Here is a 25,525-nt window from a genome sequence, read left to right on the forward strand (position 1 = left end):
CTCATAACATGGCACGACATCACCCTTCGTGCATTAACACTCACAATATGGCACGGCATCACCCTTCGTGCATTAATACTCACAATATGGCACGACATCACCCTTCGTGCATTAACACTCACAATATGGCACGGCATCACCCTTCGTACCTTAGCACTCTCCCTTACCATAATGCAATGAACCAATAACAACAGGGAGATAGAATAACAAGTACAAGCCTTACGTCAACATTTGGTTCCACAATATCAACCTCAACTTCGGAATCAATACTCAATTATCACCAGAAGATCCGTAAACATGATATGAATGATCAATTTAACAATACTAGTCTAAACATGGATAACATGAACAAAGGAAGCTATAATTGCAATAAACCAAGCCCCACCCGCATGCTTTAACCCGACTACAACGCATAACTACTCGTCACCTTACATATACGTTGTTCCCCAATATTTAAACATGTAGAAAATAGACAAACAAGTCCTATTCCCTCAAGTCAAGGTTAACCACGACACTTACCTCGCTCCGAAGGCCACTCAATGCTCAATAACCGCTTTCCCTCTAGAATCCACCTCCAAACCACTCGTATCTATCCACAAACGACTCAATAATACCAAATATTGCTAAAGAAACCAATTACAATACATAAATTTAGATTCTCCAGACTTTTTGGAATCGACCCCGGGCCCGCTTGGTCAAAACTCGAGGTACGGACCAAAATTCATTCACTCATTCACCCCCGAGCCCGATTATGTAATCAGTTTCGAAATCTGACCCCAAATTGAGGTCTAAATCCCCAATTTGCAAACCCCCCCCAATCCTTCTTAAATTCCTAGTTTTCTACCATGAAAGAACAGAGTTTAGGGCTAGGAATTTAATGGGTGATGTTAGAAATGGAAGAAAATGAGTTAAAGAGTACAAACCTATGAATTGATGTTGAGTTTTCTCTTCAAAATCGCTCCTAGGTCGAGATCTAATGGAAGGGTTATGATTTTTTGAGAAAATCCCGTTATTGTTCTGTTTTAAGTCACATGCGTCAGGCCTTCTTCGCGTTCGCGATGAGCAGCAGCCCGCGTGGCTTTCGCGTTCCCGAAGGATGTTCCCCTTGGCCTTCGCGTTCACGAGCCAATGCTCGCGTTCGCGTAAAAGAATGACTGACCCCTCCCCCAGGTCCCTAAAGCTTCGCGTTCGCGTGAAGCTGGTCGCGTTCGCGATTAAGAAAATCACCCTTCCCCTAGTTTACACTTCGCGTTCGCGAGAGTACCTTCGCGAACGCGAAGAAGAGGACACTAGATAACAGCTGAAGCACAAAAAAAACCAAATATTGTAAGTTTCAAAACACCTGTAGCCTATTCGAAACTCGCCCGAGCCCTCAGGGCTCCAAACTAATTATGCACACAAGTCCAAAAACCTCATACGAACTCGCTCGCGCGAACAAAACACCAAAATAATGCCTAGAACTACGAATCGGAAATCAAATCAAATAAAATTTTCAAGAAAACTTTAAAATTTCTATTTTCACGTCCGAACGTCCGAATCACGTCAAATCAACTCCGTTTCTCACCAAATTCTACAAAAAAAGTCATAAATATTATAGTGGACCTATACCGGATTCCGAAACTAAAATACGGACCTGGTATCAACAAGACCAAGCATCAGTCAGTTCTTAAAAACCATTAAACTTTCAGCCTTTTAATTTTTAACAAATAATCATAACTCGAGTTAGGGACCTTCGAATTCGATTCCGGGCATACGCCCAAGTCCCAGATTATGATACGGACCCACCGGGACCGTCAAATACGGATCCGGGTCCGTTTGCTCAAAACGTTGACCGAAATCAACTTAAATGAATTTCTAAGGCAAAATTCTTATTTTTATCAATTTTTACCATATAAGCCTTCCGGAAAAATACCCGGACTACGCACGTAAATCGAGAAAGGCTAAAATAAGGTTTTTGAGACCTCGAAACACAGAATTAGGTTCTAAAATATAAGATAATCTATCGGGTCATCACATATGTTAAGGTAAATTGCATATAATCCAATTAACCCAAATCACAATTTAATATTTGTGTCCGCGCATCACGCAAATACTAACACTAGTATATTGAAAGGGGAGAGAAAACCAACCATAGCATATGCTAGAGGTATATCATCAAGCTCAAAGTCTTGCCAACCAGACTGAATGCAAGATTCAACACAGCTATAGCCTATATATAAAATAACAAATCACGTTGCAGACACTTTGGTTAAATAGAGTATTGATAAGCAGAAGATAATATTTTCTTCTGCTTCTGACTTTCTGATGTACTAAAGGACCTTACAAATTGGATGTCTCAGATTGTCTCCATATAGCGCAATACAATTTTATTTTTTTAAAAGAAGTAATAATAGTCGACTAATTAACAACTCGATGACACAAATGATGTGTTTGCTAACACGTGTATCTTTATTGCATTCAATATAAAATAATACAAAGAGTATCGCATAACTAAATGCATATATATTATTCGGACTAATACAAGAAAATGATAACTGAACAAAAACAATTCACTATCATTTCATACTTTATTCTAGGACTAATATTTCTTGTAGTACGGGTAACCAAACGACCCTTCCATAAACTCAAACTCTTCGCTAGACAGAAAAAATTAGTAATCCTCGTCACATTCATCCCTCTGCAAGTAATCAAAAATATTCTTGATCTGTCTTGTTTTTTTACTAAAAAAAAAGTTTAAGTTACATAGATTGACGGTTAAAAAATCTATTTAATCAGGTCATTTATAAGATTATTACAGATTAATTTATATAACAAACGTTAATTGGTAACTTAATATAATTAGTAAGTATATTTTATATAATAGAAACATGCTATACATAGTAAGTAACATGTTATAACGTATTGAATTACACCGACGGTGAAAATTATAATTTTATAATTGACAAATTATCTATTACCTCCTCACGAGTGAAAGTAAGGCCAAGTCTGATGGATCCACATTCTTCATCATCCTTGTAAAGCTGATGAGAGGTTGATCCTACTTCTCCTTCACGAAATACTTCCTCCAAGGAAATTCTGTTTCCGATTAACAAAACAAATATTATTTTAATCGCATAACAAAAAATTAATTTTATTAAGGAATATAATCAGGGAGATTATTAACGTTGCTTCTCCTAAGAAATCGTCGTCTTGGAATGTATTTTCATCCATAAGCTTGATGTGAAGCTCGTCACAACCACGAGTGATGGTGAAGAGGAAGGACTCGTTCCATTCAGGGTCGGATCCTTCACCTATAAAAATATATAATGTATTTTTATTAACATAGGTCGGATACAAGAAAATTTCATGGTTTAGTCCAAGTCAGTTAATTAATTACAAACCTGATGCAGTACTGCTTTTCTTCTCTTCAGTACGGCAGGTGACAACCACATAAGGATTCATATCAGCTGTTTTGGAATTTTAAGAAACAATTTACTTCAGTAACCAATGCATATATTAAAGGAGAAACCGTAGTTAAATAAAATATAACCCAATGCTAGGGCAAACAGAGAATTTGCATGCTTTTTCAATCCGCGGTATACTTTTATTTAAGCAATTACCTCTATATGCTTGATCTAATTGTTTCTTTTTTTCTTTCACATTTCGAGACAGATCTAGGATATACCGTCAGTGGTACATGCAATTTATTAAACCAACCCACATAGTATCCCGTGCAAGCGAAAAATACAACGTTATCACTTTGGGATTTATCTAATTGAATAAATGAATTTTCACATAATCAGTAACATTTAACACGTTATAGAAGAGAGTTAGTGAGGAACATATATACTGAGCCAATTTGTGTCATCAAGGCCTCTGGCGCTTGTGATTCCAAGTGGAGGATGGGAACCTTGTATGCTTTGAGGATAGGAGTGTTTAGACCGGGCTATGTGTCGTAGTGGGATCATGTTAGGGTAAGACTTGTCGTGATGGTTGCGTCTGTCTTGCTTCTTCCTTATGGATTGGATCCGTAGTATGGTACCGATAGGGAGTTGTAACTGTTTGACTTGTTTGATAATTCTCTCATGTGTTTCTCTTTCCATATTCAGTCGTATTCGAGTTATGCTTGTTAGGTTTGGATTGAAATGTATGTGCCCAGGTGGCGTTTGGTGTGGCTTGTTGGTCGGGTGAATAGTTATGAGTTTTACATATTCTTATATCATTATCAGTGTTGGGAAGGTTTGGAATAAGATTTTAGCCGATATGAGGCTATTTACCGGTACCGGGTTTGGTAATGGGCAGCTATTATGGTCAGAGTTATTGCTATGGGCATATGGCTGACGTGTTACATCGTGTGGTTATACCTTGTGGGTATATGCATGAGTTGTTGCAGCTGATTAAGGTTGATGCAGTTTGTTTATGTGAGAATTGGGTCTTGGTAGATGTTGAAATTTGGTTCTAAGTCGTATTGGTATGGGTGGAAGGAATAATTTTAGTCGAGATAGTATTTTCGGACTTATGTGGATTGGGGTGATGTGGGATCACCCGTATGGATGTTTATGGTAATTTTATACACTTATTTGATGGCTTTAGAATGACTCTTGGCACGTTCGAGGACGAACATTGGTTTAAGAGGGGGAGAATGTAACGACCCGGCCGATCATTTTAAGATTTAGCGTTCTGTTCAGTGGTTCGAGGTCTTGAGTGGCTTCATATTGTGTATTATGATCTGCGTACATGGTCGATTGCAGTTTTCAAGTGATTCTGGATTGATTTGGAAGAATGATTCTCATTTTAGAAGCTTAAGTTGAAAATGTTGTTCGATGTTGAAGCGACCCCAGAATGGTGTTTTGATGGCTGCGATAGTTTTATATCACGATTTTGGACTTGGTCATATGCCCAAAATTGAATTCGAAGGTCCCTAGGTTAACTTGACTTGTTTTGCCGAAAGTTGGCAATAGAAGATTTAAAAATTTCTTTAGGTTTGACCGTAAGTTGAGTTTATTGCTATCATTTTGGATTTTAGTTTTAGGACTTGGAATAGGTCCGTTTTGTTATTTGGAACTTGTCTGCAAAGTTTGGCGTCGTTCCGAATCGGACGCGTGGTTGTATTTCTAGGAGTTCTTGAGTTTCATTGTAAATTTCATGTGCTTTGAGGTCCAATTCGTGGTTTCAGATGTTATTTTGGAGTTTTGATCGCGCGAGCGAGTTCGTATAATATTTTTAAACTTGTGTGGATGCTTGGTATGGAGCCCCTAGGGCTCGGGTGAGTTTCAGACGCATTTCAGAGGGTTGAGAGAGTTCAGCTTTTGCTGGTGTTTTGTTGATGTGTCAGTTCTCGCAAATGCGAGATCCTATTCGCATTTGCAAACCCCGTATTTGTGAGGTGGGATCGCATTATTTATTACTTTTTTTTCTTTATAAATAAAATTTTGCGAGGTCGGCTGCGGACTACATGGTTTGCCTTTGTGAAATAGGAATCGCATTTGCGATTCGGCTCCTGGGCAGGGATCGTCGCATTTGCGATAACTTTATCGCTTTTGTGGAGGGGGAGGACTTCACAAATGCGAAGTATGTGTCTCATTTGGAACAACCCCTGAGTTCAGCAAGCATCACATTTGCGATGCATTCTTCGTATTTGCAAGGGTTCATAATTATGAACCCGTTTTCGCAGTTGCGGCAAAAGAGTTGTGAAGACGGGATTAAGTCTTATTTTTATATTTTTGAACTCTAGACTCGGTAGGAGGCAATTTGGAGAGGTGGTTTTCATCTATAACTAATGGGTAAGTGATTTTGATCAATTTTCAATTATATTACATGATTATATATGAGATTTAACATCAAATTCATGAGAATCTAAGAGAAATTTTGGGGATTTGTCTATGTTTTGAAAAATACAAATTTAGGATTTGAGAGTCGAATTGGACTCAGATTTGAAAACAAAACACATATATGGACTTGTGGGGTTATGGGTAGTAGGGATCTACCCTTGGAATTGGTTTCTCTTGCATTATTTGATGCCATTAAGTCGATTTTGGTTAGATTTGCAACGAGCGGAGGCGAATTTTAGAGGAAAAGCATTTTTAGAGTATTGATTGAGGGCTTTTGAGGTAAGTATCTAGCCTAACTTTGTGTGGGGAACTACCCCATAGGTATTGGTTTAATTGCACTATTTGAATTAAGTGAAAGACGTGTGCATGAGGTGACAAGTGTATACATGGGCATATATGTGGTATTTAACCGGTCTAGACTCTTATGCCTTTAATTGAAGTTGTTGTTATTTGGGACACCTTTCTTTGTTGATTTAATTCCCATTTCATTTTGTTATTGTTGAAACTATTGTACACCGTGTTGTTGAGCCGTAGCCTATGCTTTATTGTGATATTGGTATTGTTGTTTTGGCCATATTGTGGCATATGTGGACATATTGTGGGGATTGATTCTTGTTGTGGGGAGCATAAGGGTGGCATTTCACTATTGTTGATTTTGCGGAGCAATACGGGTGGTTATTGTGTTCTTGTTAGGGCGGAGCGATACGGGTGGCTATTGATATATTGTTTGGGCGAAGAGATACCGGTGGCTATTGTGTTATTGGCAGGGTGGAGCAATGAATATTGTATTTAGACTTGTTGGTCTGATTGAACGGGATCTCGAGGGGCTTGGATGTGACCCGGGGTGGCTTCGAAACACTTGGTATGTTAGGAACTTTTCTGACGTATGGTGCATCGCACTTGCAAGACTTGGGTGTGCTGGTGCGAGGGGCTCACCTGTAGTGTCATTTGCGCATTTGCAAGGAGCGGTTGGCTAAGGCGTGCTCACATCTATGACAAAGGGAAGCGTAGATGCGAAGGAAGACATGCGAAGAAGGGGTCACACCCGTGGAGCTGCAGATGCGGCGCGTGCATCACATAGGTTAAGGCAGGCTAGTGATGAGGTAGCTCGCAAATGCGGGCCTTGGGTCGCAGAAGCAGAGGCTGCAGATACGACTCAATTGGTCACATATGCAATGGACTTGACGGAGGTTATTTCGAGGGCATCATTTATTTATTATTCTTTTGAGTTTTGGAGCTCGGAAGAGGCGATTTTGGACAATTTCACTATTATTTCATGAGTAAATAATTTCTAGTTGTATTTGATTATATATTATGCTTTTCCATGGATTTACAATAAGAACATGGAATTCTGAAGGAAAACATGGGGGGATTTGCTTACAGTTTAAGAGAGTGTATATTGAGGATTTGAGTACCGATATGGACTCGGTTTGGAATCTAATTATGTATTTAGACTCTGCAGGTTATGGTTCATCGAATTTTGGTATTGGTTTAGGATTTCGGGCACGCGGACTGGGTTGACTATTGTTTACTTCATGGGAATTCTTCAAAGATCAATATTTTATGGATTAGAATGTCTTCCTATAGTATTGTTTTGACTTACTTGATTGATGATTGGCTCGAATTTGCGTGATTAGAGGGCTAGAGCGAGGTTTCTACATGATTTGAGAGTGAAGTGTAGCCCGAATGAGGTAGTATCTTGCATAATCTTTCTGAGGGAATAACCTTTAGGATATGACCTTTTTTGCCTAATTGAATGTGTGAGAAGCGATGTATATGTGAGATGACGAGCGTATATACTGGTGCTATTATAAATCAAAATCGGAGTAGGCTTTAGGTTGTACCATGCCTTGATTTGGATATTGTGCTTCTTGCTATCTTGCTTTATATATTTGTATGACTACGTGAACTCCGTGTATTGTGCTAGAGATCATGTGTAGGTGTTGATTCCCTATTTGAACATGATATTTATTGTTGTATGGCATATTCCCATGTAGTTGTACACTTTACACATGAATATACTCTCGCATGCTATTTTCCTCAATCCATGAGTATGTGATTTGATATCCGTTATTCGCATACATGTGAACTTGTATATGCGATCTATGTGATAGACTGGATGGACATCACATGATTGGTCCATGCGAATTGAGTTATTATGGCACGTTAGTTATCCGTGTAGCTTTTATGATTGTGGTACGTGAGTTGTCTGTGCGGTGTATGGGACGTGAGTTATCCTCACATCGTGTGGATAAGGATTCATCCCCTTAGGGCCGCCCTCTCATGTTTCTCTCTTGATGATGTACACACAGGTGTGAGAAACGGATGAATTTCTGGTTGATGTGAATTATTGAAAAATTGATTATTGGTTGGACTTTGTATCTCTTCTCTATTTGCAAACTTCTTGGATGTATACATAATTTTACTGTATATCTTTCCTATATGCTAGCTCCAGAATGTATACGTACCTTTTATGCATATCTTCTATATATATATTGTTTTACTTGACGAAATGATTCACGGTACATATCTTTCCTATATGTTGATCTGTGTGTACTTAAATTGATATTTCATGCATGTCTTCTATATATGTAAAGGTTGGCATATTAGGTAATATTTCATACATATCTTCTCTATATACAAGGTTTGGCATATTATTTGATATTTCATGCATATCTTCTCAATATGAAAGGGTTTGCAGATTATTTGACATTTCATGCATATCTCTCTATATGCAATCTTAAATTACTCAAGGGTGTTAGGCGCATATCTCCTCTACATGCTGAGCTTTTAAACTACTGCAGTACCTGTGTATATCTTCTCTATATGCAATTGTTGACGTGTTATCGAATATCAAATGTGTATCTCCTTTATATGTTGAACTATTGTTAGACTTTTGCACATCTTCTCTGTGTGCACAGGTTGGTTGTACATGTATTTCAAGCTTAGATTTTGATATTGTTGCTAGCACAGGTATATGTTATTGAGTTGTACAGGTTATATAAAGTGAGTATCCTCGACCGAAGACCTCGTCGCTATTTTACTGAGGTTAGTTAGGGCCAATTGTAGTCATACTATGATTCTACACCTTGCGTGCAGATCCTGGAGTTGAGCTGCTATGAATGATGGAGACTAGCATTGAAGATGTGCTTGTGTTCTGGATATAAGCTACCACTTGTTCTTGGCAATTTAGCATTTGTACTTCCGTTCATGTGTATTCCGAACATATGTTGTATTTATTTCTCTTACCAACTTTGTAATCCAAAAATCTTATTGGCTCATGAATAGTACTTCCAATCCTTGGGATATTGTATGGAATTCATCAATTTTAATTGTTATTGATGATCTTTCACTGGGTTGTATTATTCATTGTTTGGTTTACCTAACATGCTGGGATTAGGTGCCATCACAACTAGGTAATATTTTTGGTCGTGATAAATTGGTATCAGAGCTCTAGATTCATAAGTTTTATAGATCATAAGCAAGTGTCTAGTAGAGTCTTATGGATCGGTATGATGACGTTCATACTTATCTTTGAGAGGCTACAAGGCATCTAGGAAACTTCACCTTCTTTCTTTCCTTATCATACGTCCTTGATTTATCTTGAAGCTTATACCTTCTTTTTCTTTCCATTCACTCATATATGATGTCGAGTACTCCATATCAGTTGTGAACTGATGGCTTGTGATATCGTGGATGGGGTGCGAGAGGTGTTTCTGTGTTTAGAAGGTAGGCCAATATGGAGGACTTGAGGCCAGGTTTGGACCGCAGCTTGGGCTCAGCTAATTCAGTTGTATAAGTATCTGACTTTGGACTCTTACATCTGGTGGTGTCCCTAGTGGCTGGAATGATGGCTCAGTCAGTGGCTAGATAACAATATGATTAGTATTATGTGATTGAGGACTACACTTAGATAGTATGGATGTGACGAGAAGGATTTTCTTGGTGTGCGAAGGGCTTTGGATGTTTGATTGTCATCAAGATGTGAAATCCAGTCTTAAGTTATGACTGTGTTGATGGATCTTTTAGTTGTTCTTTTGAGGAATAAAGTAGATTTATATATCTTGTTGATGAGTTTAGACTCGAAAAGATTAATTGATTGCATAATGGTTGTGACTATAGTAGGATCATAGAGGATATTAATTTGAGGCTAAGTGGGTGAGTTATCTCCCGGTGGAAAGTTCGAGGTTGTATGATTGTTATGAGTTTTCTATGAAGAGCTTTCCTTTTATTCAGTGGGATGCATATCCTACGATTAGGGTTCAGATCACTTGAGGATGTTGGCATCACTTCCACGAGGATGAGTATGTACTTGGTAGATGATTTGGAAGGTGTGAGAACTAATACTACATGAGATTACGAGGAGATTCAACCGTATGATTATGTGAGACCATGGAAGTTATTTAAGAAGAGTATTGTGAGATATCAGATAATGTGTTTTGTGGCTTCGAGCCAAGTGGATGAGTCTACTATCGACGACCAGATCACATGGTCATGTGTTATATTAGTTTTTCGGACTAAGGGATGCTTGTCGATTATTTATGACTTAGAGAGGATGACTTCGAGGATGATACAAGCAAGGAAATTGTTGGATGCAGGATGTACTATATGTTATGGGTACATGGGGATCTAGGAATGAATCAAGTTTGATATTCATTGTGGATGTAGTATGGAAGAAAAAGAAATTACTTGGTTGCTTCTTTTTGGATATTCATGTGCCGGTGGAGCATAAGTCGTTTAACGCATGTTAGCTATGCATTGGAGATTAGAGCAATGTAAATGACTCTCGAGAAGGTCTAATGGGTTTAAGATTCATATGTGGTATTTAAGAATTTCTGGATGTGTGTATGGCTATGATATGAGATTTGCATCGGATGGTACAGGTACTTGCAGTATTTATATATCATTATTTATTCTACATTACAGTATTAAGAGATGAAGAAATAACTCTGATTTTTTAGAAGGTACCTTCAGAGCGGGCATTTTGGTTGTGGTACTGTTTGGTGAATGAGAGGGAATAATATGACTAATGGATATTAGGACAACATGGTTTCATGTTCGGATGATTATGGTGTGTTTTGATTGAGGTCCATAGTATGCAGGGAAAAAGAAGTGTTAATTTTGCAAATCAGGAAGAATTAAAGAGGTTAGGTTAGATTAGCAGTGGTTTGGATCAGTGTAATAATAGAAATGATCGGTTCCTTTCGTATGATATGGCTTTACAGGTGTTTTATGGTAACACTTTTGGGTTTGGCAGTCTGCATAACTTGGTTGATTTGGATAGATTCAGCTCTGACGGCTTGGCTGTGTGTTAATGGGATTCAAAGAGTTCATGATGGTATTGACTGCAACTCGAGGTTGATGTCTTCTACGAGTATGGAAGGTTTGTTGCGTGTTATGATGCTCTTCTGCATTAAGTTAAGTGGAAGATTCCCGGTTGATAGAGTTTCTATCCTGCTTATGAGTTAGAATTGATTATGAGATTCTCGCATTTTCATATGATAACATGATAGATGCGATGCGCCGTGTGAGATTGAAATTGCATAGGAAAGGTTGCAGTTTAGTATCAAAAGGAAGGTCACGAGTTCTAGACGGCATGGGAGATTTCAGATGTTTATAAGGATTCTAGCACTATTTTGTATCACATGAGGGGGATGTATGTTACAAAAGATATATTGTGTAATGATCTGCAGATGCTTGGTACTATAGAAACCATATGGTTGGTGATTGTTGATGTTCAGGTTTGCTACTTAGTGCGGAAGATTTACGGGAGTACTTCTCATGAGGAAATTGTGTATGAGTGACGTATCAGTCATTTGAGCGGGGTTATGACCTCGACAGTATCATGTAACACACTCTCATGTGAGCGGGCCATTTTCCTCGACAAGATTATGCGATATATTTATGGGATCGGGTCGTTCACCTTGGTAGTTCTATGAAACACTCTTGTGGGATCAGACAGTTCGCCTCGGCAAAATTTTGCATAATATTTTGATATATAGTCAGCACATATATGATGTATCCTGACTCGAATTTTGATGTTTACACCTGACATTGGTCATATATATTCCATTTGAGATGGTATTCGATATTTGGGGATTTCGTAATTATTCTTTTGTTGAGGATCGTGTTATACACATATATTTGTTTTTGTTGCTTTTATTTGCTATGCTTCATACTGGTCTACTTTCATTGTTCTTTGATTATTGAACCACTAGTAAATATCGATGTTTATCCCTCACTACTACTTCTTTGAGTTTAGACTAGATTCTTACTGGGTACGGGTTGATTTATGTACTCATACTACACTTTTGCACTAATTGTGTAGGTACTGAGATATGCACATTTGGTGGTCATACAGGCACGTAGACGCACCTGCGGAGGAGACTTTGTAGTGAGCTGCATTCCATGTGGCAATCCGCAGTGCATAGGGTTCCCTTCCTTTTCATTTACTATATTATGTCTGTTTCCTATTCCAGACAGTGGTTGTAGTAGTATTGTATATTCCAGTTGATATTTACGCATTTGTGACACCAAATTTTGGGGATTTAGACTATTGTTCTTAGTTGTATTTCTATTATGATATTCGGATTTATGTTTCGATCATGGTTAGACCTTGAAGATAATGTTAATATTTTACTATAAAAAAAGGGAACACCTCCGCTTATTTATTTCATCACTTGTTTTAAAATGTGTTATAAACTATCGATCTTCATGTGTTAATTTATTATTGGCTTGCCTAACAACTGCGTTGGGCGTCATCACGGCCTATGGTGGAAATCGGGTCGTGACAGTGCCTTGGAGGTTGTATCTGCCGAACTTGTTTGATAGTTCTCTTATTTGGTTCTCCTTCCTTCTTTGGTTGTATTCGAGTTATTGCTTGTTGGGTGCATGAATTGCGTCGTATGTGGTTCTAGGTGGAATTCATACTGGCATGCCAGTCGAGCAGCTGGTACTGAGTATGATGAGGTTATTGGACTTTGGATTAGTGAAATTGAATTTGGATAAGTATGTTTGGATGAATACGTCATTAGTCAGCTTAGAATTTGGCAATGGTTCTTGTTGGGCGAGAGAAATCCACGACTTGGTGATTTGATAGGTGGTTATAACTTTCTATATGTTCTTTTATCATTAGTAGTGTTCCAAAGGTTAGGCATAAGGTTTTATTTGATATGAGGTATGTTACTGGTACCGAATTTAGTAATGAGCAACAATTGCGGTCTGAAGATATTACTATGTGTACATGCGTTATGTGGTACTTCGTGTGGTTATATATTGGGAATATAGTCAAGGCTTGATTCATATTGTTGAGGCTTATACGGTGTACATATATGAGAATCGGATCTTGTAAGGAAATCCAGATGTTGGAAATTGGTTCTAAGGTTTATAGGCTAACGTTGAGGAGAGAATCTTCAATCAGGGTTGTGCTAATGGACATATATGGATTGTGGTAGTGTGAAATCATCCATGCAAATGTATTTGATGAGTTTATGTTGTGATTGGATGACTTTGGAATGATTTTTGGAATGTTCGAGGATGAACATATATTTAAGTATGGGAGAATATAACAACCCCACTGGTCATTTTGAGTTATAGCATTTCGTTCTATGATTTGAGACTTCGAGTGGATTCATATAGTGTATCATGACTTGCGTATATGGTTGATTTTGATTTTTGAGTGGTTCGGGATTTATTTGATAGAGTATGTCCCAATTTGGAAGCTTTAAGGTGGAAAGTTAACAAAGGTTTGACTTTTGAGTAAACGACCTCGAATTGGTGATTTTATGATTCCAATAGGTTTATATGGTGATTTTGGAATTGGGCATATGTTTGGACTTGAATTTGGATCTTCCTAGAAGGTTTTGGATCTATTTGTTGAAGGTTTGCAATTGGAAGAATTGGAGAGTTCATAGGTTTGAGCGGGAGTTGGCTTCAGTATTATCGGACTCCTAATGTGGTTTTGAGATCTTGAATAGGTTCATTTAGTTGATTGGAACTTGTATTCGAAGTTTGGTAGTGATCCGAAATGTCTAAGTGCGGTTCAGACTCATTTGGCTAATTTTGAAGGTTTAAAAGTAATTAGAGAATGATTTGATCTTCGATTCTTTGTTTTGATGTTATTTGTGGTATTTTGAGCTTTTGAATAAGTTTTGATATTGTATTTGTACTTGTTGGTTTGATTGGACAGGGTCTCGAGGGGCTCGGGTGTGACCTGGGGTGGTTCTGGAACACTTTGTTACGTTGGGAACTTTTTTAGTCTCTGGTGTGTCGCACTTGCAAGACTTGGGTGAGCATGTGAAACTTTCAATAAATAGATCCAAAACCTTTTAGGAACATCTAAATTCAAGTCCAAACATACACCAAGTCCAATATCACCAAACGAACCTATTGGATTATAATCAAATCACCAATCTAAGGCCGTTTACTCAAAAATCAAACCTTTGTCAATCTTTCCAACTTAAAGCTTCCAAATTGGAACACAGTCTATCAAGTAAATCCGGAACCACTCGAAAATAAAAACCAACCATATAAGAAAGTCATGATATACTTTCTGAATCCACTCGAAGTCTCAAATCACAGAACTCAATGCTAGAACTCAAAACGACAGGCCGAGTCATTATATTCTCCTCCTCTGAAACAATTGTTCATCCTAGAACGAGTTTAGAATCATACCTAGGATATCAAAAAGATGAGTATATCTGCTTCACATATTATGCTCGGTCTCCTAAGTTGCCTCCTCAACCAGTTGACATCTCCACTGAACCTTTACCAATGCAATATCCTTCAACCCTACCTTTCGAACCTGCCTATCTTAAATGGCCACTGACTCCTCATCATAAGTCAAATCTTTTTCCAACTGCACCGAGCTAAAATCCAACACATGTCACGGACCCTAATAGTACTTCTAAAGCATAGAAATATAAAATACCGGATGGACTCCTGATAAACTGGGTGGCAAAGAAAGTCTGTGCTCCACCTCACTGGCTATATCCAAGACCTCAAATGGCCCAATATACCGAGGGCTCAACTTGCCCTTCTTTCCAAACCTCATCATGTGCTTCATAGGCGAAACTCTTAGAAGAACCCTCTTACCCTCCATGAAAGCTACATCGTGAAACTTCCCATCAACATAGGTCGTCTGCCTGGACTATGCTGTATGAAGCAGCTCCTGAATAAATTTTACCTTCTCTAAAGCATCACGAACTAGATCAGTGCCCAACAACCTAGCCTCCCAGGCTTAAACCAACCCATAGGAGAACGACATCGGCTCATATAGTGGCTCATATGGAGCTATCTCGATGCTTGACTAGTAGGTGTTGTTGTAGGCAAACTCCGCTAAAGGTAGAAATTAGTCCCATTGACCTCCAAAATTAATAGCGCATGCCTTCAACATATCCTCCAAAATCTGAAGGGTCAGCTCAGACTGCCCGTATATCTGAGGTTCAACGTAATACTCAACTCAACTTGCATGCCCAACTCACGCTGCACGGCTCTCCAAAAATTCGATGTAAACTTAGTGCCTCGATCCGAGATGATAGAAACATGTACACCATACATGCGGACAATCTCCTGGATATAGATCTTCCCGACTCGCATGGACTTTCGGTCTTTGTTAACTCTATTGCAATTTTCAGTTCTCTAGTTACTCCTGCATAAGTAATAACAGTTATGGATATGATTGAGGAGCGCTGGGAAGAATGGATTGGGGAGATGCCCTTGAAGATCACTTACTCAGCTCTGGAAGGACATGTAGATCTTGGCCAACTGCTCAGAGATGTAGGAAGTCATGACTGGAATAAAATATGCGGATTTGCTCAGTCTGTCCATGGTAACCCACAGAATATCAAATCTCCTCAAGGTCCGTGATATCCCAATCACAAAATCTATAGTAATATGCTCCCACTTCCATCTGATATATCTAGTCTCTGAAATAAACCACCCGGTCTCTGCTCCTCATACTTAACCTGCTGATAGTTCAAACACCATGCAACATACTCCACAATCTCTTTATGCATCCTTCGCCACCAATAATGTTTCTTCAAATCACGGTACATCTTTGCAGCACCCGGATGGGTAGAATACCCCGAATTATGAGTCTCATCAAGGATCAACTCTCTCAAACCATCCACACGAGGAACACAAATCCGTCCCTGACCGCAATACACCATCATCTATAATAGACACTTCCTTGGATATATTTTGCAGCACCATTTCCTTACGGACAAGCAAGTGGGGATCATCATACTGATGAGTCTTGATGCGCTCAAACAAGGACGACTCTAATACAATATAAGCAAGGACTCTGCTAGGCTCCAAAATATCCAATCACATAAACCTGTTGGCCATAGCCTGAACATCCATAGCCAAAGGCCTCCCCAACTGGAATAAAAGCAAAACTCCTCATACTCTCTGCCTTCCTACTCAAGGCGTCGGCCATCACATTGGCCTTCTTCGGATGATAAATAATGGTGATATCATAGTCCTTCAATATCTCCAGCCACATCCATTGCCTCAAGTTCAAATCCTTTTGCTTGAATAGATGTTTAAGACTCCGGTTATCCATATAAACCTTACAAGACACTCCATATAAGTAATGCCTACAAATCTTGAGTTCACGTACAATAGCTGATAATATGCACTTGGTGGTTCTTCTCCTGGGGCTTCAATTGGCGCGAAGCATAGGCAATTACCCTACTATCCTACATCAACACATACCCGATGCCAACCAGTGAAGCATCACAATAGAATATATATAAACCCGATCACAGGCAAAACCAAAATTGGGGATGTAGTCGAAGCTGTTTTTGAGCTTCTGAAAGCTCTCCTCATACTCGTCAGACCATCTGAATGGAGCACCCTTCTGAGTCAACCCTAAGAAACTCTAGATCTCTATAGTGATATAAGGTTTGGGACAACTCTGAACTGTCTCAATCTTCTTTAGATCCACCTTAATCCCCTCACTAAATAACATATGGCCCAAGAATGCCACCAAATCTAACCAACACTCGCACTTGGAAAACATAGCATATAGCTTCTTCTCCCTCAAAGTTTGGAGCATAATCCTCAAATGATGCTCATGCTCTTACCTACTACGGGAATATACCAATATATCATCAATGAACACAATAATGAAGGAATCTAGATAAGGCTGAAATACATTGTTCATCAAATGCATAAAAGCTTTTGGGGCATTGGTCCGTCCAAATGACATCACCAAGAGCTCATAATGCCCATAACGGATCCTGAAGGTCGTCTTAGGAATGTCTGAAGCCTTGATCCTCAACTGATGGTACCCATTTCTTAAGTCAATCTTCGAAAATACCCTAGCCCCTTGAAACTGATCAAATAAATCATCAATACACGGCATAGGGCACTTGTTCTTGATGGTAACCTTATTCAATTGCCTGTAGTCAATGCACATTCTCATGGAACCGTCTTTATTCTTCACAAATAGGACGGAAGCACCCCAAGGTGACTAACTCAGTCTGATGAAACCTTTATCTAGAAATTCCTACAACTATTCCTTCAACTCTGCTGGAGTCGTGCGATACGGTAAACTAGAAATAGGCTGAGTGTCCGGTGCAAAATCAATACCGAAATCAATATCCCTATCGAGTATCATGCCCGTAGGTCTGCGAGGAACACATATGAAAACTACCTCACCACGGGGACTGAATCAACTGTGGGTGTATTTTCACTCATATCTCTAACAAAGGCTATGTACGTTAAGCACCGCTTCTCAACCATCCAGCAGGCCTTCAAAAAAGACACCACCCTACTAGGAATATAACCCAAGTAACCTCTCCATTCAAACCTTGGCAACCACGACATAGCTAATGTCACGTTCTTAGTGTGACAATCAAGAATAACATGGTACAGAGATACCCAATTCATACCTAAAATTACATCAAAATCCTCCATAGTAAGCAACAAAAGGTCAACCCTAGTCTCGTAGCCCCCAATAGTGACTAAACAAGAACAATAAACATGGTCCACCATAATAAAATCCCTAATGGGTATAGACACATAAACAGGAGTATCAAGAGAATCACGAGACATATCCAAATATGAAGCAAAATAGGATGACAGATATGAAAAGGTAGATCCCGAATCAAATAATACTAATATACCTCTATCAACGACTAGAACGATACATGTAATAATTACATCTGATGCAACTGCCTTAGTCCTACAAGGGAAAACATAACAACGATACTGGCCTCCCTCTCTATGATGACCTCTACTTGTCTGTCCCCCACCTCTAGTTGGTTGTGCAGGTGGAGTAACAACTAGAGCGAGAACCATAGCCTGAGTACCCAAGTGAGCTCCACCCATCCGAAGTCCGGGACAATCTCTCACTATGTATCTAGTAACACCACACTCAAAACAACCTTTTTACGGGTATGGTTGTTGGTACTAAGTCTACCATGGACGACTGGAATAACCATTGTAGGAACTCCATTCAAAAGGTGCACAAAAAGATAGATGTTCGGTATGAGTGCTCTGAAATTCATGGCTAGCTAGAGCACTACGGGAAACCTGAAGTGCAGACTGAACTGGTCGACTGAGATGACCTCTGCCATGATGGACCTTGCCCTAAAGTAGGAGCCACTAAATCCTCCAAAACCACAAGGCTTCTTATTCTCCCTCTCTTGCTTGCGGATATACTCTAACCTCCTAGCAATCTCCATAACTTGATAAAATGTAGTCTCCACCTCTATCTCTCGTGTCATCCTAAATCTGAGGTTGTATGAGAGTCCCTCAATAAATATACAGACTCTCTCTCTCTCTCTCTCTCTCTCTCTCTCTCTCTCTCTCTCTCTCTCTCTCTCTCTCTCTCTCTCTAAATATATATCGGTGGAATCCAAGGAAGGTGCATGACGAGATAACTCTGTAAACCTCATAGCATACTCGGACATTGTCATACTTCCCTGGTGCAAACACTCAAACTCGCTGCGCAACTCATCCCTACGGGTCTGTGGAATAAATGCTCTCAAGAAAACATCAGAGATCTGGGACCATTTAAGTGGTGCTGAGGCAGTTGGCCTACTCGCTTCATAAATCTACCAACATCTATTTTCCGGTCCCGTCAAATGAAAAGCAGTAAGTTCGACCCCGCTCGACTCCACCAAATACATATGCAAAATGCAATGACACTGATCCAAGAATCCGTATACATCCTCAGAAGCCCCCCACTGAACTAGGGAGGATGAAATTTCTAAAACCTCTCCATACTCTTCTTCCTCTCAGCGACACAACAGCCCTACCTCAGGCTGAACTACAACTACAAGTTGCACCGCCACAACGCCTATTGTCTGATAAATATGAGCTAGCTGCTCTGGTGTGCGAGCGACGGGAGTCTGAGCTCATCCACAAGCCTATGATGTAGGGGTGCAACCGGGATCAACCCTGCATAGGTCAAAGTCCCAAACATACTCATGAAATTTGCCAAGGTCTCTAGGAGTCCCAGTGTAGCAATTGGCTGCTCAGGTGCACGCTCAACATGCTAAGGCTCCAAATCCTCAACTAAAGCTACTGGAGGCTCCATAGCAGATGCTCTAACAGGTTCTCTACCTGTGGCACATCAGTATCTACCTCGGCCCCAGCCTCTTGCGGCTCTAGTAGGGGTGCTGGTGCCTGCATAGCAGATCCGACAGAATATGTCATTACCATATTTTAAAGAATAAAAGACTAAAGATTCAAACTTCGGAATAACAAATCAACACGATAAAAGATGAAAGAAGGTGATGTTTCCTAACAGTTCAGTAGCCTCTCGAAGATAAGCACAGACGTCTCCGTACTGATCCGTAAGACTCTACTAAACTTGCTCATGCCTCGTAGAACCTACGATCCTAGAGCTCTGATACCAACTTTTTCACGACCCAAATTCCACCAAAGGGGTCTTGATGAAACTTAATCTCTAAAACTAGGTAAGCCTATTACTTAACAACAATAAATCAATAAAATATGATATAATAAGACAGAGTTTAATATAAAAGCGGAAATAGAATTAAAATAATATTGTCTCCCCGAAACTAGGAAGTAAAGAGTCATGAGCTCTAGCTGAACACATAAGAAATATTCAAAGTACAATATTGTTCGAATGTAAAATTAATAGTATTAACATAACGGATGAGACTCTAAGGAACTGCAACAACATGTGGCTCTACCTTGAATCCTCACGACCGATGCAAGCTCTCACTTTCAAGATCTGCTACCTCCAACACCTAGATCTGGATAAAAATGTGTAAAAGTGTAGTATGATTATACCACAATCGGTACCTAGTAATTATTGAGACTAACCTCGATGAAATAATGATGAGTTTCAAGCCATATGATACTCACTAGTCAAATAACATGTGCAACATATCAATAATTGGTAACATAATATGTAATAGAAAATAATAGCAACAATCTCATTAGAACATGTAATAACAAATCAACGTAGAAGAGTCCAACTTTTACAATAAATCATCAAATAGAAGTGGTGCCATATGATAGCATGGAAACTTTAACTAACAACTCATTAAAAATACAAGACGGAGTTTTTAAGAAATATGCATATGATCAAATATCAACCCCATTTCAACACATAAACAACGTCAATAGAAACATCCCCAAATTATCACATAACCTCATCAACAATGCCCCTCCCCCCTACTTCTCCACATGGGCAAATAACAATATGTCACCACCTTTATTTCGTCACGTGGGCAACCCAAGAAAATGCTACCCTTATTTTGCCCCACACGCAAAACAATGATCACAATCACATGACAATGACCTTGTGCCAACACCCAATCAATCCACTCAACATTTCCACGTGTGCCATAATTATAAGAAAACAATAATGCCAAATTTCATCAAATGTATATGCCCATAATTTATCAATAAAGTGCACAAGGACATAAAAATAGTAAAATGTGGATGGGTGTTTAAGAAATAAAGCATTACTACAACTAAAACAATTATAGTGATCATATTCACGAAGCCACAAAGTGACTAAGCATGTTACAAACAAAATATATCCTCAAATTAAAGGATACTAATAGCCTAAGGTCTAATCCGGTCATAAGTCGTACATAGCACCCGTGTACACGCTCGTCAACTCGTGTACACATTGCTTTTCACATAACAAGAATTAACAATTAAGGCCAAATCCTAAGGGATATTCCCCCACACAAGTTAGGCAAGATATTTACCTCAAACAAGCTAAATTAATACTCTAAAAAGCCATTGCCTCTCGAATCGGCCGCTGAACAGGTTAAATCTATCCAAAAAAACTCAAATAACATCAAACAAGCTATAGAAATCAATTCCAAGGAATAAAGCTCCGATTTTTATAAAATATAAAAAAGTCAGCAAAGAAGTCAACCTGGGCCTACCTCCCAGAACCTGACAAAAGTCACAAATCCCGATCACCCATTTCAACACGAGTCCAAATATGTAAGTTTCATCCAAATCCGACTTCAAATCGAGATTCAAGTTCTAAATAATCACTGTCCAAAATTTACTCACAAAACCCCATTTTTTCCCTTAGGTTTCATCAACCAAAAGCCAAAATCAAAGATAGAATCATGGAATAAAATTACATCCGGGTCAGATAATTATCCCAATCCAAGTGGTGAAAATCACCTCAACAATCGCCCCAGTCCGAGCTCCCAATCTCAAAATATGATAAATTAAGTCAAACCATCGATTAAAATACTCTGCCCAGCAATTTCTGCTTTCGTGGACCATCCTATTGCATCTGCGATAATGCTTCTAAGAGCCTACGCTGGGCATCTATGAAGTTCACTGACTCCCGACCGTCCACTTTTACGAAGCTATTCTCGCTTTTGCGGCCAAACTAGCGTACTTGAGCCCAAAGTTCCGCACCAACTGACTCTATTGCCACTACAAAAAAAATTGGAATTAGCTACGAACGCCGTCGCTAATCTGTCACTAAATCGCCCGTAGCTAGCAGAATTTCTTGATAATATGTCGCTAATCCGTCGCTAAATGAGATTAGGGACAGATTTTTCTGTTTAGCTATAGAATTTATCCGTCGCTAAAACCTGATTATTTAGTAGTGTGACTTTAGCTTCCTTTGCATCTGCGACCCCCTTGTCCGCATCTACGAACTCACACCTGCAGACAAAACTTCATAGGTGCAAAAACACCAGTAACAGAACTACCAAACAAGATCAAAATGATCTGAAGCTCACCTGAGGCCCACAGACCCCGTCCAATCATACTAACCAGTCCCAGAATATAACGCGGACCTATTCGAGGTCTTTAATAATACAAAGTAACATCAAAACTATAAATCATACCTCAATTCAAGATTAATGAACTAATCAACTTCTAACTTTCAAGAGTCATGTCAAACCATGTCTAACCAATTCGGGATGGAGTCAAAATTTTCACACAAGTCTGAAATGAAATAACAAACCTATTCCAACTACCGGAACAACAATTTGAACCTGATAGTCTCAAAGTCATCTCCCCGTCAAATCTATGAACATCTGAAGCTTCAAATTTCCAACTTCCGCCAAAAAGAATCAAATCAACCTAGGAACATCTAAATCCAAATCCGGACATATGCTTAAGACTAATATTACCATACGAACCTATTGAAACCATCAAAATATCATTCCGGAATCGTCTATATAAAATTCAAACCCCGATCAACTCTTATAACTTAAGCTTCCAACCATGGAACTAAGTATTCCAATTTATATCATAACCTTTCCGAAATCAAACTAACCATCTTCGCAAGTCACTATATAACAAATAAGTACATGGAAAATATCAAATAGGAAAATGGGGCTCAAATACACAAAATAATAGGTAAGGTCGTTACAAGTTATCCCCCACCTTCTCACAGTCGTTTCCACATCTACAAGAATGTCACCATAGCAACTTACCCTATTCTTTTGAAATCCCTACACAAGCTTTAGTATCTTCAAGTTCTCAATTATATTCATAGATGAGAACTTGTGCAAACTTTTCGGTTGTGCATTTATTGCCCATAGTTAATCACCTTCCTCATCATAACCTAAGTCCACACCCTATCCCTATGACGCCAGTGATATACCATCCCAAATAAGTTTCCACTACTATTATAATTAATAATCTATTGTAATTACCCTCCTTGTCAGCGTCATCATATACCACGACGCTCCTCAACAAAATCCAAATCAACACTACTCACATCCACCATCCAGATGATCCAATACCATGCACCACCGTCACAGTACCCCATGGGCCTCTGCATGCCTCCTCACAAACTACAACCACCTCTACCAGTATTCTTCAGGAACTACCAGTATCGTAAAAACTATTACCCCAGACTTTATGAAATTTACCTATCCTACTACAATATGCAATGATACTTCACGACAATAACAGCATGCTCATGACCCTCATCCAATATGATATGCCGGACATTCTACAACAGGACTAAGTCTTGTAGATCTTTTATCGATAGAACTTCATTCCTAGCTCACACAAGCTCAGAAATAGATTGCTCAACACCAAAATTAGAATTGGTTACACAACAATATCCAAAATATTGTCCTTGCTACAATGACCTTCCTCTACCACCACAACCAATGGAGGCTCATCAACCATCACTACCTCGGGAGGATCAACTATTCCTACCACCTTCATCCCCCCCTCCCTCATTTACGTTGTTGCCGCCCATACCACCGATGGAGGAACCAACACCAAACATGCCAAAGAATGTCATGGAGACATTTGAATATGAAAAATTCCCTAACTATCTCTATGCAAGAAAGTATAAAAAAAGGTACATGATTCTGATAGTGCCAACTTTGGATAAACCCTCCTCCAATATCCTGCTCCACCCCCTCTTTGTGGAGCAGAGGTATGTGCTCCGCATGGTCCTAATACTAGTTTTGTCCAAGATACAAGAGGCATTTCTCAATCAACATCACTTTACTACGCTACTTGAAAATGTCACTAGCTCCAGGAGAAAGCTCATCCAGCCAATCCCTAGATCCATGAAGATAATGCCTTGGAATTGCCGTGAGGCAAATGAGCCAGAATTTTGGTGTACCTTGCATTTTCTACTTGAGTGGAACAAATCCACAGTTCTTTGTCTCACTGAGACCAAGATATAAGACCATGTTTCGCTGGTAGATTCTTTCAACTTTACTGATCGCATCCAAGTTGCTGCTCGAGGTTTCAATAGAATTATATTATTGGCATGCTTACGAGCAGACCATTGACCCATTTGCTATTACTGTTTAAGATATTCATGCCTTGATTCAGGTATCCTCGTCCTCTATTACTCCGCTTATTTTGTCAATTAGCTAGCACTTCATATCAATGTCATCATACTATTGCAAAACCTTGAGCAATTTGCATATCATCATCGTTCTGCTTGGTTGTTGTGTGGCAATTTTAATGAAATTACTAACATTGCAGATAAATATTTTAGGTAATTCCATTAATCTTACACGTTCCACAACCATTAATACATGTTTCAATAACATTAACATAATAGACATATAGGGTTCACTGGCCCAAGCTTTACGTGGACTAGTAATCGAACTGCTACGAGTATTAATTCTAGAATGCTTAGACAAATTTTATGCAAATGCTGCATGAATGAACCTATTCCCTAAATCTGGTGTGCTTCATCTCCCTCATATCCACTCCGATCATTGTCCACTCCTCTTAAATCTCAGTAGATCTACTACACGCCCTCTACCATTTTTTAGGTTTAAATCTATGTGTCTTAATCATCAAAATTACACCTTTGTTGTTGCGACCACCTGTCCTATAATCCTGATTATACTACTCTGAAAAACTTTACCACCCATGCTTAGCACAGGAACAAATATACTTTTGAAAATATGTACTACAAGAAGAAAATTACCCTTTCCCATCTTAATGGCTTAGAAAATATATACTTTTGAAAATATGTACTACAAGAAGAAAATTACCCTTTCCCATCTTAATGGATTAGAAAATATATGCGCTAGCGCAAAAAAATAGCTTCCACTACAACCTATAAAATAGGCTTTTCACTGAACTTTAGTCCATTCTTAAGAATGAGAAAATTTTTCGAAAACATAAGTCCTAAATGTAATAGCTTAAGGACAACGGTTCCAATACTGCCTTTTTTCATCTTTCTACCACTCAACGCCATCAACATAGCCATATCTTAGGAACCAATGGCACAGTTGGGAATCAAACATTTGAGCCATCCCTTATCCAGTCCACAATACTCAACCATTTTGTGAATATTACACTACCCAGCTATCTACTGCACTGATTCACCTGTTATCCCACATGTGCATTCCCACTTTACTAATAGTAAACAAAAACTAACTTGTCCCCTTACACATTCATAAATTTATGCGGTAGTTATATCAAATAAACCACTTAAAGTCCCTAGACCTGATGGTATTCACTCTATCTTCTTTCAAAAGTTCTGGCATCTAACCGAGCACGAAGTGATTGCCACTTATATGAAACCCTTCATAACTAATGCAACATTACCTAATATTAATAAACCTTTCCTGATTCTTATTACAATAGTATAAAATCACCTCAATATCTCACAATACCGACCCATTGTTCTCTATAACACCATCTATAAAATTATCACTAAAATCATAGTACTCGTACACGCCCCCTCCCCCTACCCTAATTAGCCCAACCAATGTAGCCTTATCACCGGTCGATGGGCTATGAATTAT

At 39.0% G+C, this 25,525-nt stretch overlaps 1 protein-coding gene across 1 annotated transcript; it reads right to left on the bottom strand.

The window, feature by feature from the left end:
* Positions 1-2,413: 2,413 nt before the first annotated feature.
* LOC104096183 (elicitor-responsive protein 3-like) lies at positions 2,414-3,870 on the bottom strand. Its single transcript, XM_009602510.4, has 5 exons — positions 3,830-3,870; positions 3,381-3,446; positions 3,164-3,290; positions 2,958-3,075; positions 2,414-2,677 (listed from the first exon to the last, which is right to left on the bottom strand). The coding sequence occupies exons 2-5, from the start codon at positions 3,439-3,441 to the stop codon at positions 2,651-2,653; spliced, it is 333 nt and encodes a 110-aa protein (XP_009600805.1). The 5' UTR covers positions 3,442-3,446; positions 3,830-3,870; the 3' UTR covers positions 2,414-2,650.
* Between the last annotated feature and the right edge of the window lie 21,655 nt (positions 3,871-25,525).

The sequence above is a fragment of the Nicotiana tomentosiformis genome, chromosome 8, assembly GCF_000390325.3.
Source record: "Nicotiana tomentosiformis chromosome 8, ASM39032v3, whole genome shotgun sequence".
NCBI classification, from domain to species: Eukaryota; Viridiplantae; Streptophyta; class Magnoliopsida; order Solanales; family Solanaceae; genus Nicotiana; species Nicotiana tomentosiformis.

Coding starts and splice junctions, on each gene's coding strand:
- LOC104096183 (XM_009602510.4), bottom strand. CDS start 3,441: ATGAATCCTTATGTGGTTGTCACCTGCCGTACTGAAGAGAAGAAAAGC. Junction 3,076..3,163: donor GATTTCTTAGGAGAAGCAAC/GTTAATAATCTC, acceptor AATCGGAAACAG/AATTTCCTTGGAGGAAGTAT. Junction 2,678..2,957: donor TTACTTTCACTCGTGAGGAG/GTAATAGATAAT, acceptor GATTACTTGCAG/AGGGATGAATGTGACGAGGA.